Source organism: Pelophylax lessonae, assembly GCF_965119305.1.
Source record: "Pelophylax lessonae genome assembly, chromosome: 1".
In the NCBI taxonomy this organism is placed as follows: domain Eukaryota; kingdom Metazoa; phylum Chordata; class Amphibia; order Anura; family Ranidae; genus Pelophylax; species Pelophylax lessonae.
In genome coordinates this window covers 611,338,475-611,352,450 of record NC_138768.1, presented here as the reverse complement: position 1 = coordinate 611,352,450, position 13,976 = coordinate 611,338,475, and the positions used below count along the sequence as shown (strand labels likewise).

At 47.2% G+C, this 13,976-nt stretch overlaps 1 protein-coding gene across 2 annotated transcripts in view; it reads right to left on the bottom strand.

The window, feature by feature from the left end:
• Positions 1 to 13,976, bottom strand: part of SEC24B (SEC24 homolog B, COPII coat complex component) — a 152,728-nt gene that overhangs the window by 101,007 nt on the left and 37,745 nt on the right. Inside the window, exon 4 of one of the 2 annotated variants that reach the window (XM_082263158.1) lies at positions 6,256 to 6,360. The exons of the other annotated variant lie outside the window; for it this stretch is intronic. Within the exon in view, the coding sequence (XP_082119284.1) occupies positions 6,256 to 6,360 (105 nt within the window). The remainder of the gene's footprint in view (positions 1 to 6,255; positions 6,361 to 13,976) is intronic. 2 annotated transcript variants of the gene reach the window in all.

Below are 13,976 nucleotides of genomic sequence, written 5' to 3'. Positions count from 1 at the left end.
CACCAAGTAATGTACAACTTCCAAACTCAATGGTAAATTGTCAGAGAAGTGGATTTCTTAGCTTTTAACATTTTAACAGAGTAGAAATCACCAAATCAGACAACCCCCTATCCTTCAATGCCTGGCTTTCAATAGCCAGGCTATTCTAGCCAGAGATCGTAAAACAGGATGGAAGATCGGCCCTTGGGACAAAAGATCTTCTCTGAGAGGAAGCCGCCATCAGCTACCAGTCTTACCAGGCCCACTTACCAAGCCAGGCGAGGCCAGTCTGGGGCCACCAGAATTACTGAAATCCCTTCTGCCTCGATTCTGCGCAACAGTATTGGCAGAAACTGTAAAGGAGGAAAGGCAAAAATTGGATGATACTGGCTCCCAAGGGGCCACCAGAGCATCTGCGGCATCTGCCAGAGGGTCTTGAGACCTTGCCACAAACCTCGGAAACTTCCGGTTGAGACGGGAGGCTAACCACATCAGGGGTCCCCCACTAGGGAGACAGTTGTTGAAACACTTTCGGGTGAAGGGACCAAAACACTCTGCCCACCTTAAAAACCTGGCCACTTCCTTGGCCGCTAGGGCACTTTTGGTGCCACCTTGGTGATTGACATATGCCACAGCAGTGGCGTTGTCTGACTGAATCCTTACCAGACACCCCTGTAGACAATCTGTTCACTGGGATAGGCAAAGGCTGATAGCCCAAATTTCCAGGATGTTGATCGGCAGACTGGACTCCTCCCAAGACCAGACACCCTGGGCTGATTCAGTGCCTAAGACAACTCCCCACCCAGACAGGCTGGCATCCATGGTAACCACAGTCCAGTACAGGGGAAGAAAAGATTTTCCCTGTCAGAGCACCGGGGAACAAAGCCACCAAATTAGTGATCCCCTCATACCCCGGCTCAACAGGATCAGATTGTCCACGGACCCTGGATTCTTGTCCCATTTGGCTAGAATCTCTTTTTGCAGAGGTCTGGTATGGAACTGAGCAAATGGAACCGCCTCGAACGTGGAGACCATCAGACCCAGTACCTGCATGAAAGTCTTGAGAGACGGCCAGCAATTGACAACATGAGCCGAATCGCATGCTACAATTTCAACAGTTTTGTTTCTGGAAGAAAAACCCAGGCAGAGACTAAATTCAGAGTCAAACCGAGGTAGTCCAGCTTGTTGGACAGGGTCAGGGCCGAATCCAGCCGAACTCCTGCAGAGTTCGCACCGTGATGTCCAGAGATCTTCCTTTAGAACAGATGGAGACTCTGCTCTCAGAAGAAGATCGTCGAGGTACCCCAGCACCGAGGTCCCCTGTTGCTCGAATTAGGCTAACACTGGGGCAACACTTTTGTGAATACCCGAGGAGCTGAGGCGAGACCAAAAGGTAACGCCACAAATTGATAGTGGTCCTCGCCTATGGCAAAGCGAAGAAAACGCTGATGCCCGACAAAGATTGAAACATGAAGGTAAGCGTCCTTGATATCGATAGAGGCCAAAAAATCCCCTTCATGAAGGGAAACCACTACGGTGCGAATGGACTCCATTTGGAATTTCTGAACCCGCACAAAGTGGTTCAGGGCCTTGAGGTCCAGGACGAATCTTGCCCTCCTTCCTGCAAACCATGAATAGGTTTGAATAAAACATTCCGAATCTGGAACTGGTACAATGACGCCTTGTGACAGTATGTCCTGAACCGCCCCGAGAAGGCCCTGAAGCACGATCTGGGGACAGGCGCTGATTGGACGGGAAGAGCCTTGCCGGGGGGCAAGGATCGAAACCTAGCTTGTAACCAGACTGGATCAACTAATGGGACCCATTTATCTGAAATGAAAGAGGTTCACGGCTCTGGAAAGAAACAAAGACTCCCCCCCCCCCCCCGCCCCAAGAACGGGTGAGGGCGCCCTTTCAAACAGAAGAGGGCTTGTCCGGGAGACCAGCGGAGCCAGTCTTAGACTTACCAACCCAGGGTCTCTTGGAACCTCCTGAGAAGTAACGGGGCCGCAGATCCTCCTCATGCAGTCCCTCGCAAAATGGTGGTGCCATGCGGCAAGGCGCGCTATTCCCGGCCACACAGGGACCCTAGATACTGACAGCAGCAAGGGAGGCCTAGACAGGGACCCACCATCCAGGGCACAATAAACCCCACAAACAGCCAGAGGAGCCGCCGACCGCCGGCTCCCCCCCCCCCCCTCAGCAACAGCTCACCCACACCACACAATTTAATAAAAGGGAACGGGGGGGGGGGGTTGGGGAGTGTGCTAGATGCCCATTAGTGAGGGGGGGTTGCTTCTGGGTAGGAAGGACCTATGGGAGGCCTACCGATCCTGGGAGGGACCTGCGTCCACCCTGACTTTTACCGAGGGAGAGGGGGGCACTACTTTCCCCACCTTTGGGACCGGACAGGCACCACTCTGGGCAGAACACCTCCCCATCTTGGAATGGGGGGGGGGAGGGTGCTGTGGCCAGAGGTACGCTATGACTCAGGCCACATGCGCCCTAGCGAGGTGTCGCACTCGCAGGCCAGCCACCCGTCCAGTGGGGCTATGTCGCGGCCGACCTAGCGCGGAGCTGAAGCCTGCACGCGCTCGCTGGCCAGACTGGGGGAACTGTAAGGATCTAGGATATCCAGTGCGTCACCCAGTCCAGCAGTTGATAGTAGTTCTCACAGGAACAGACTTGATTGTAGAAGAAAAAACAACAAAAGGCAAAAAGTTCAGTTTAAAAAAGGAATAAAAATGCCAGGTCCAGAGATCCCAGCAAGGAGCTAGGTCCTTAACTCCTGACTAGGCAGAAAAATAAAAAAAACGGAGTTCCTAGAGCAAGAAGTGGGAGTATAACCCCCTGGGATTGCCCTATAGGCGTAGTCAAGCTTTGTTAACCCTTTTCCGCCTATTGACCTACTCCTAGGAAGAGCAGCATAACCCATCTGTGTCCGTTAATGAGCGAAAGAAAAATCAAATATTTATTTCCAAATAGAGGAAAATACACCATTAAAGTAAGCTGTTTTCACAAAAAGGGCTGAAGTACATAACAGGCCTTACTTACACAGCTGTCTGAGGGAAGAACAGTCTCAGTCAGGCCCAGACTGGCCATAGGGCACACCTGGCATTTGCCAAGTGGGTCATGGCCGACAGGCCACATGTCCTAAAAAGATCTGGTTAACGCAGGGTTCCCCAACTCCTGGTCCGCGGACTGGTACCCGTCTGTGAACTGTTTATGACCGGCGACCACAGTCACTGCTCACCTCCCGCTATGCAGCCATGCCTGTGTGTCCTCTACCAACTCTCACGTCCCGCTGGGCATTCAATCAGCAGAACAGGATCGGGAGGAGGTGGAGATCTGCACAGAGAGCAGGAGTCTTTATATTAACAGGTAATCACCTGCTTGTTAATATGAACCAGATCTGCAGCTCCTCCTGCCCCCTGCCCTGCTGACAGGATGACATCACCAGCTGGACGTGGGAGCCTGGAGAGGACACACAGTCTGAATCCCACCTCTGCCCTGTCAAAAGTAGGACTGTGCAGGGGAGGCAGAAAGTAAAAGGGTGATTAGAGAGAGGGGGGGGCATGACTGCGAGGGGCACTGTGATGGGGGGCTGCAACTGCTAGAGGCACTGTGATATAAAGGGGACTACACTGTAAAGGGGCACTATAATCATGCAGAATGATCACAGTGCCCCTTTAAATTACAGTGGGGAGGACAGACTCCCTGAATATCCTGTTACCAACTGCCCCTGTGTTACCAACCGCCCCCGTTCCCTGGAAACTTGGCTGCTCAGTCTAAAATGCCTGGACCTATTTTGTGTCCCAATCTGGGCCTGGTCTCAGTCAACTCATAGCAACCACAGATCACACATTTAGCTTGCAAATGTCATTCTCCAAGGCAGATTAGACTCAGGATGTCTACGGGATTTTATTTGGTAAAGCAAAATCCATTTGAAGCAGGTGAAATGTTCCTGTAAAGTTATTAATTGTGCCATAAGGAACCTATTTCAAACTTATTCCCTCTACATAAACACAAGCCCAAAGCCTATTGAAATAGGCCCCTTTAGTTCTTAGCATTGGTAATTTCTACCTATCAACTTGAAGCCAATTAGCTGGTACTTTCTAAAAAAGCAAGGAGAAGCTACCTCTAAACCAGGGGTGTCTAACCTGCGGCCCAGCACAAAATCATATATATTTATATATTACATTATCTATATCAGTGATTGTGATCTGCCTGACTTTTTCTGCTCATCGGCTATCCTTATTGCTAGTGTATTTTAGTGTAGTGTATGTGGCCCAAGAAAATTCCTTTTTTTCCAATGTGAACCAGGAAGGTCAAAAGGTTGGATGCCCCCTGCTCTAAACAAAGAACAAATATATATGGGTAGCCTAAATTATGTTTACTAACACATTTCTGATTTTCATGCTTCCGATAAAAATCAATATCTTCCCCATCTAACTACAGAACATGTAAAATATCAGTTTTCAGGAAGCACATACCTTGTTCCCTTACAAAGTGAGATCCCCCCCCCCAACATGTGCAAAACTTGATGCTCTCATGGGGCACAGTTATACTCCATCTTTGATCTCTACAAGAACTAAAGTCATCTTATTTTCTGTCCACTATAAGGTAGTAAAAATGCAGTACACTTTTTACTCCAATTCAGCAAAGAATCTTTTTTCCATTTCGGAAGTAATGGACTTCCTGCCCATCACTTTAGGACAGGAAGTATTAGGCAACCCTTCCAAAAGGGACATACTAGGGCTAGATCCCATTAGTAAAGTAAGGGTTTAAATCTTGTCCCCACCATTTGTTGTTCGCATGTCACTGGGCCAGGAAGGACAAATCTCCCCAATGGGATCACAGACAGAAATACAACCTGATAATTCTTCATCTATTCAAAAATAAAAATAAAATCTGGTCTTGAGTTAAAGTGGTAGTAAACTCATCTTTTATAATTTCCTCCATTGTAATCATTAATACGCAAATTACATTTTTTTTCAAATCTTTTCTAGCTTGTGCTGTTCTGTGTAAAAAGAGCGATCTTTAAACCAATTATGTCACCAACGCATGCACATTGTTTTCGTGATTTACGGCATGCTCTCTGTGCCATTGCTCCTTTCTGTAGTGAGCCCTGCCCAAGTCATTCCTTCTAATGGGCATTGCATCGCAATCCTGCGAGAGTAAATGTCCACTCATAACTTCCTCAATCACCCCATGTGACTTTTTACATCACTAGGGGTGCAACCATGGGCGCTAATCACAGGACAAGAAGGATGTCGGGATTTGTTGCAATAGTAGTTCTGTATAGAAGATGAGGCTTGGCCAATACTCATTGAGCATGCGCCAGACTTCAGGCAGCACAGGCGGAATGGGTGGAAGTAAACTCCAGCATAGATTCAGAAGACAACAGTTAAAATAGCCCCAGCTTAGCTTTGAAACAAGATTAGGGTGGAAAAAAAAAGTAAGAAAATTCGGAGAGGGGTAATCTATAGGGCAGAATGAGAAATAAAGCTATTTTGTAATGGAAATACTGCTTTTTACAAGCTTTGAAGAGGAGTTTTCTACTGCTTTAAAGTGGAACTATAGTCAGAAAATGAAGTCCAGATAGATCTTTTTTGCAGGTATAGCACTAAAACATTAAAAATAGGTGCCTATACCATTTAACATACAGCAATAGTTTCTTGCTCTGCTCTTCACATGGTCAGTTACTGAACAAGCTCAAACCTAGATCACATTTCAACTGTTGTGTTACTTTGGAGTCACTTTTTTATCTGAGCCAGGTCAAGCTGACTTTACAGTATGCTTGTGCTTGCAGTTGCATCAGCATGAACAGACTTAGCCCTTCAATCACATAAAACCAAACACCTGGACATCTACTGTGCTGTGGCCTAAACTGAGGAGAGAAATTATTTTTTACTGATAAATGTAGGTGTGTAAAACTTTGATATTGGGAAAAAAAAAACTTTCTGAATAATAGTGGGGAAGCCAGTAACACACAGACCTGGTATTCCTATGTACAGCACAGTGTTTGTAATCCACAAAAGTATATTGCATGATTATAAAATATATACAGTATACATACAGTGAGAGTGCTATTGCAATCAACACTTGGAAAGTATAAATGTGGCATAAAGAATTATAGAGGAAAAGAGATACTCAGCAGCGATAGTGATAGTTACTGCAGTATGTTGGACAGAGCTTCACTATCATTAAGGTGGCATTAACAGTTAGGCATTTACACAAAGTCATGCACGAAACAGTAAAAAAGCTAAAGCAGACCTGCTTCCTCATCATCCTCCTCGTCTTCCTCATCATCTGAGCTGGATGACAAGGGAGTTGGTGCAAAGTTAGCTTGATTATTGACATATCCAGCATACTGCATGCCTGTAAATTATAGAAAGCACAAGACAGGTCAGACAGACAAGATTTCACACAGCAGACATATGCATCCTTTCAGGTCATCCAGACATCATGCAGATTTTCTGTTACTGCATTCTGCAAAGAAACACACGTCACACTACTATATCTATGCATGCAATAGATTTCAAACATCCCCTGCCATATAAACATTTCTTAACATTTCCTTCTGGGTTCAAACAGTTAAAAGAAAATACAGATAAAAAAGAAAAAATTATATCATAAGCCATGCAGTGCGGATTATGAGGACTATATGTAAATACTATAATGATATCACTGGGCTTACTCAGTAACTAAAAGCTTTTGCCAACTGCATTTCACTTTCCTGAAAGAACCTTGTCAACCATGGAAAACAAATGACTCCTTTTCTTTTAAAACTGCATCTGAACAATGAAAAGAGAGTCTAATTGGTTGCTAAGGGCAGCAAGGGTAATCCTCCTCCAACCAACAGTAACACTCAATGCATATATACAGCATACGGGTTACATACATGAGTTCAGGCTTTGCTTACAAAAAGGGTTTCTGTAGCAGGAAACCTAAAAGCAAACATTATATTGCAGCTTACCAATTCTTGGATGTGATGGCTGCATTTGTTTTCTCTTTTTTAGGCTTTCTTTGTTCTATTTTCAACTGCTGACCCAGCTAAGAAGTCTGTTTTTGAAAAGAACAAGCTCGCTTCCAGATGTAGCAGTTTACAGGGATGAGATATACCATTAAACATTGGCAGGGGTGCTTACAATGATCAGTTTTTATTTATTGATGTAAAACCTTTATCTCAAAAGAAGAAGAAATATTGGATTTTTTAACTTACCATAAAATCCATTTCTCTGATGTTCATTGACGGACACAGAAGAATTACAACTCCACAGAGGGTGGGTGCTGTGTCTGTCAAAGAACATAAGAGAAATTGATTTTACTGTAAATCAAAAATCACATTTTCTCTTTCATTGACGGACACAGCTCCTGAATTTCATAACCATTGGGACGTCCCAAAGCAGTGTTAAACATGAGGGGTGGGAACAGCAAGAAAAAAAATTCCCAAGGCTAAACAGTAGCCAACCAGGCAACAGGAACTCAAACAAAACAACTGGAGCCCACCTGAAAAAACAATACACCCTCCACAAATAGGATCAGGTCCTCTAAACAGCAGCCTGCAAAACCTTGCGGCCAAAAGAAGCATCTGTAGATGCCAACACATACACTTTATAAAACTTTGTGAGAGTGTGCACCGACGACCAGGTGGCCTTCCTTGCAAACCTGCGTCACTGATGCCTGATAATGGAAGGCCCAGGAGGCACTAAGCGCCCGACTAGAGTGCGCCTTGACAATGAAAGGAGGAACCTGACCCCTGATGGAATAGGCCTGAATAACAGTCTGTATGATACATCTGTAAATGGTCACAGAGGAAGCGGACAACCCTTTCTGATGCCCATCCGTGAGCACAAATAGTGAGTCTGACTTCCGAAAAGACTCCATAGCTGCCAAGTACACCCTAATTGCCCGGACCACATCCAAAGCATGCAAGGCCATTTCCTTTGGATGATAAGGCCTAGGACACAGGGAAGGCAACACAATGTCTTCATTCAGATGAAAATCAGAGAAATGTAAGCAAGGGAATCTCCCGAAGATTCTCAAAGGGAGGCTTCTGGAGGACTGAAAGCATCAAATTGAGGTCCTGAGGCGGCAACGGAGACCGCACTGGAGGAACCAATGGTCGGACACCCTGAAGAAAGGTACGCACCATGGAGTGAGTGGCCAAGGGTCGTTGAAAGAAGACAGCCAAAGCCGACATCTGGCCCTTGATGGTACTCGAGGCCAATTTCTTTTCAACCCACCCATTGAAGGAAGGTCAAGATCCGAGCCACTGAGAAGGAGCGAGGATGAACTCCAAAAGACTCACACCACGCAATGTACGTCTTCTACGTACAACGGTAGATCTTCCTAGAAGTAGATTTCCTAGCTTTTAACAGCGTAAGAATCACCGACTTAGACAAATATCCTTCAGCACCTGGCGTTCAACAGCCAAGCTGTCAAAGCCAGTGACTGTAAAGCAGGTAGGAGGATTAGGCCTTGGGACAGCAGATCCTCCCTGAGAGGAAGCCTCCAAGGAACATCTGCGACCAGCCGCACTAGATCGGTGTACCAAGCCCGGCGAGGCCAGTCCGGAGCCACTAAGATGACCAGAATCCCTTCTGCCTTGATCCTGCGTTAAAGATCTTGGCAGAAGCTGAGAGGAGGGAAAGCGCAAATCAGACGATACTGACCCCGCAGGGCCACCAGTGTGTCTGTGGCGTCTGCCAGAGGATCCCGTGACCGAGCCACAAACCTCTGAACCTTTCTGTTGAGCCAAAATACCAACAGATCCACAACTGATGAAACACCCATGGATGAAGGGACCACTCCCATTGGTCCAACGCCTGCCAACTAAAGTAACCCGCCTGCCAGTTTTCAAACCCGGGAATGTGTACGGCGGAAAGGGCTGGAACAAACCGCTCTACCCACGTTAGACTGCTACCTCCAGAGCAGCCAGGACACCCCCAGACCTGCCAGGACACTTCTTGTGCCCCCCTGGTTGTCAGATTGAATGCGCACTGGACATCCCTGAAGACGATCCGTCTAATGGTCCAGACATAGTCTGATCGCTCAGAGTTCCAATACATTAAATCGGTAGTCTGGACTCATTCAATGCAAATGGAACCACCTCGAAGGTAGACACCAACAGGGCAGCACCTGCATGCAATTCCGTAGGGATGACCATCTGCTGGACAGCAGGAGATGAATTGCAGCCTGCAACAGAACCGGAACTAGAGCAGACTTCTGAAAATTCACAATCCAGCCAAACTCAAAAGTTCATATGGTAATTTACAGGTTGTCCAGCAGAGCAGTAGGAGACTCCGGTCACAGTAGGAGGTAGTCCAAGTAGTCCAATACCACGATCCCCAAATGGTGTAACAAAGCTAGTACTGGAGCTAACTAACACTCTTGTGAAGACCCGAGGAGCGGAGGCGAGACAAAGGGCAAAGGGTAACGCCACAAACTGATAATGCTCCTCTCCCACGGCAAAGCGGAGGAAGCGCTGGAGACATGTTGGAATGTGAAGGTAAGCATCCTTGAGGTCAATAACGGCAAGAAAATCCCCCTGACGCAGGGATGCCGCCACCACTGTGCGAATGGACTCCACTCTGAACTTCTGCACCCGCACAAAGCAGTTCAGCGCCTTGAGGTCCAGGATTGGACGCACCTGACCTTACCTTCCTGGGAACTGTAAACAGGTTTGATTAAAAACCCTGAAAACATTCCGAAGTCTGAACCGGGACAATAACCCCATGCAGCAACAGGTCTTGTACTGCCCCAAAACAGACCCTGTAAGCGGTCCGAGGACAGTCCTAAGTTGGAAGGAAAGAATCTTGCCAGGGGAAAAGAGCAAAACTCGATCTTATAGCCGCACCAAATTACTTTGTGGACCCACTTGTCTTGTTACAGGGAAATCCAAGGGTCCAGGACTCAGCGAAGACATCCCACCATCCCCAATACGGATGAGGGGGCACCTTCATGCTGAAGGAGCCTTGTCTGCGGGTCTGAAGAAACCTGCTCTCAGCTTGCCAGACCAGGTTCGTTTGGATCCTCCAGAAGAGGCCCTGAAAGGCTACAAGCCTTTGTCAGTCGACCCGCGAAAAAACTTCTTAGGAATCGAGGAGGGGGGCCCACGTCTACAAAAGGGTCCTTGCGATTAGTAGCCTGCGGAAGAAGGGTACTCTTCCCCGTGTGAGACCTTTAACAATGTCATCCAGGGTAGCTCCAAACAGGCAATCTCCTTGAAAGGGAAGACCAGTCAAGGCCTTTTTAGAAGTCTAAAGCTTAGCCACTAGGGGAGTTGCATCCAAACAGGCATCACAGATAAACTGCAGCTCCTGGACCAGCTGGTCCGGCAGTTAGAAAAGGCAGGGGGGGAGCTGTTCTCCCTCCAGGTCACGGCGTAAAAGCTTAGCCCACTCGGTCAGAGTTTGCGACACCAGGGCAATGGTGAATACTGGCCTCAGTGCCAAACCAGCCAGAGTGTACATGTTGCTGGCAACAGCCTCCGCCTTCCTGTCAGCCAGATCCTTAAAGGCTGGGGACTCTTTAACCAGAATCACGGTTGCCTTGTTCAAACTGGAAACCAGAGGGTACACCACCTGTGGAACAGTCTACTTCTTAATAAGGAACTCCTCATAGGGGTAACACCTAGAAAATCGCTTAGGGACCCCACGGGGAAGCTAGAGCGACAATTTTGTCAAAATAGGCAGGGAAAGGAAACGCCTTTGCCACTCTGGATGGCTTGTGAGTGCCAAATGGAACCTGCGCCTCAGTCGCAGCAGTAGCTGCGTCCTCCATCTTCAAGGTCTCACGCACAGATACAGTGCTTCCACCAGCGCCTTTTTGTGCGCGGTTGCAGATGTGCAGGAATCATTCTGACTATCAGAAGATTCCGGGCGCGTGGTTGCAGACCCAGCAGGGCAACCCACGTCCGCAGAATCAGATTCAGGATCTGACAAGACCGATGAGACAGGGAAAGGTGTGGGGGGGGTGCTTTTTGCTAGCCAGTTGCCTGAAAGCCACCTCCAGCCAGGACACAAAGGACTCCAGAACCGCCGTCAGTGCATCGATGAATGGTTGGAACCCAGAGGGCCCTGCAGCCTCAGAGAGGGGATCAGGTGGGGAGATGGGCTCTAAAGACTCTGAGTCACCAGGGGGACCCCACAAAAAGAGTAAAATACTGCAAAGGGAAAATCCCCACTATGCTGGCAGCACCAACCAGTCGCCAGGCACAAGCACTAAGCGATCCTCAGCAGAGAGGGAGAGAACCCCATCAGACAGCAGAAACAGGCACCTGCAGCCACCAGGATAATCTGTACTCCCAAGTGCAGCAATCAGGAAGTGAAAAGATCCACGAGTCAGCACCAGGGGATGAGGAGGGGCTCCCACCGCCCAAATTGCCGCCCACAGGGCTCCACTGTCATGGCTGCCACTATTTTCAATGGCAAACCATCGCAAAATGGCCGGACTACACAAACATGGCCGCCGTGCATAGAAACACACAGGTTACAGCAAAATGGTGGCACCATGAGGCCTCCAGGGACCCAGGAGGGATCCCCAAGCCTCAAGGGCAGGAGCCCCCACCAGGTAAAACCCCCCTGCACAGCTGATCGACCGGGGGGCGCACCCCCCCCCCCCCGGCCCCCATTACCAGCATAGTGCCCTGCCCCCACCCCAGGAGATGGACCAGACCACCCACACAGCCCCAGCATATGTGGAGGGGGGGTTTGGGGGGGTAGGATGGGGGACAGATGAAAGGGGGTGCCTGATGGGAAGAAGGGGAACCCGGGGGTCCGACCGTCCCAAGGAGGGACCCACGTCCAACCCAAAACCCTCCATGGGGAGAGGGGGGGGCAGCTACTCACCATACCAGGAACCAGGTGGGGACCGCTCCAGACAGAACCCCTCGCTATCGAAATGGGGGGCTGTCGGCCAGGAGGAACGCTGCAAATTGGGCTGAGACCCGGTCGTATGCGACCTCGAGAGGCGTTTAACTCACAGGCCAGCCCCAGTCCAGTGGGGTTTTGTCGCACCTGACCTAGCGCAAAGCTGAGGTCTGCTCGTGCTCGGTAGCCAGACTGGGGTGACCACTGGATATAGATTATCCAGCCCGTCGCCCAGTCCGGCAGTTGATTGTAGATCTCTCAGGAAAAACCAGGAGAACAAAAAAGTTCTATCTAAAAAGAAAAAATTTGCCAGGACCATTAGGTCCTTATTCCTGACTAGGCAAAAAAAAAAAAAACTGAGTACCTATAGCAGAGAGAGGGAGTATACCCCCTGGGACTGCCCACAGGCGTGGCCAGATTCTTTTTCTGTCTAGTGTCCTACTCCTGTAGGAGGCAGTATAACCCAATGGTTATTAAGATCAGGAGCTGTGTCCGTCAATGAAAGAAAGAGAAAAATTATTTGCTGTAACTGATTATAAAGTATGAGTGGGAGTTTGGCTTCAATTTGTTAGTGTATCTAAATCTGTTAGTACATGTAACACCCCCACCCAAAGACTGATAATGCTGCTGTGCCCCTTCATTCAGAGTGGGGACAGTAATACAGGAAGTGTGTTGCTGGCCAGATCACCATGTGAAAACTGAGGTTAAAAACATTAAAAAAAGAAAACGAATACAGCCACCACATCTAATGATTGGTAAGCTGGAATATATTATATTTTTGTTTTGGGTTTGATCCCGCTTTAATATCCCATCTTATAGAGCAGCATTCACAACTATTTACTTTCGCTTTTGCCATGCATTGCACTCAAAAAAAAAAAAAAAAAAAGAAAAAAAAAAAAGGAAAAAAGCTCAGTGGGAATGCATGGTTTTTGCATTGCTCTAAAACGGTATAAACACTTTCAGTCATTTTTCCCTAAAGGCATAGTGTATTTGACATGCTTCTGAGTCTTATACCAGTGTACACAAATTCCACTCCCTGTACATAACACTTTATTTCTTTTTGCACAAAAAATTGTTTGCAGTCACTGGTGGATACAATGAACCTTGATGTACTAAGATGTTAGGAGTATAATAAAGGAAAGGCTGTAATAAAACGGCTTTTTTTTAAATATCATGCCATGCATGAAAAGTTGTGATGCCACTCTACTTTAAATATTTTGGGAAATTAATAATTTGCATCATCAATATAATACAACTTGGGCTACAGCTTCATAAGTGATTTTAATCTTTAGCTACTAAAAAAATCCCCTAGCTGGAATTCATCGCATTAGGCCCTAGGAACTGTTTAGTATCCTTATGCTGACCATGCAGAGACCAAATTTTATCAGATTCCTGATGAATCGGGTAAAATATGTTCCGTGGGTGGCCCTTCTAGCACCAGCCTGTTCAACAACAAATGATCTTTCAATCGACTTATTGAAGGAGGTGGGCATAAAATTCTCAGCCAAAGAGATGCAGACACTGTTCTTGTACTCTGACAGCTATATTCAGAATACAATAGCCAGCACTGTAGTGCATCCAAGCTGTCTTAACAAGTATGGCTGGCTTTAATCCTGCTGCTAAAATGGCTGGAGATTATAACTCATCTCTGCTCCAGAGATGCAACATCTACTAGCTCCCTCACGGGCTTCTTCTGGTTCAGATTCTTTGGTCAATTTATTTGGCCAGGCTGGATTAACGCAAATTCCTGTGCCTGCATGGGTTCATTCCAGCAACTAAAAGATGTCTAAACTGAACACTAGGGCTGCCACCTAATTGCACAGGTTCTGAGGCTAATTTAATGCAGATAAGGCACAAAGTGAGTTTAATTACCACCTTAAACAGCCACCCTGAACATGTGTAATTGATATGCGTTTGGTTTTAAAGGGATGAGATGGCAACCCTACTGTACACTGAGCTGTGCATGTGCAGCTCAGTGTTCAGTATAACAAGTTTGCCAGTAGGAAAGTAGGAATCCTTTATTGCAGAGAAGGTATAAAAAAAAAAAAAAAACTTCCTGCTTACAAATTAAAAAGATTTCTTTAAAATGTTCTGAATAAAACTGCTGTCAGTGAAAAGTGA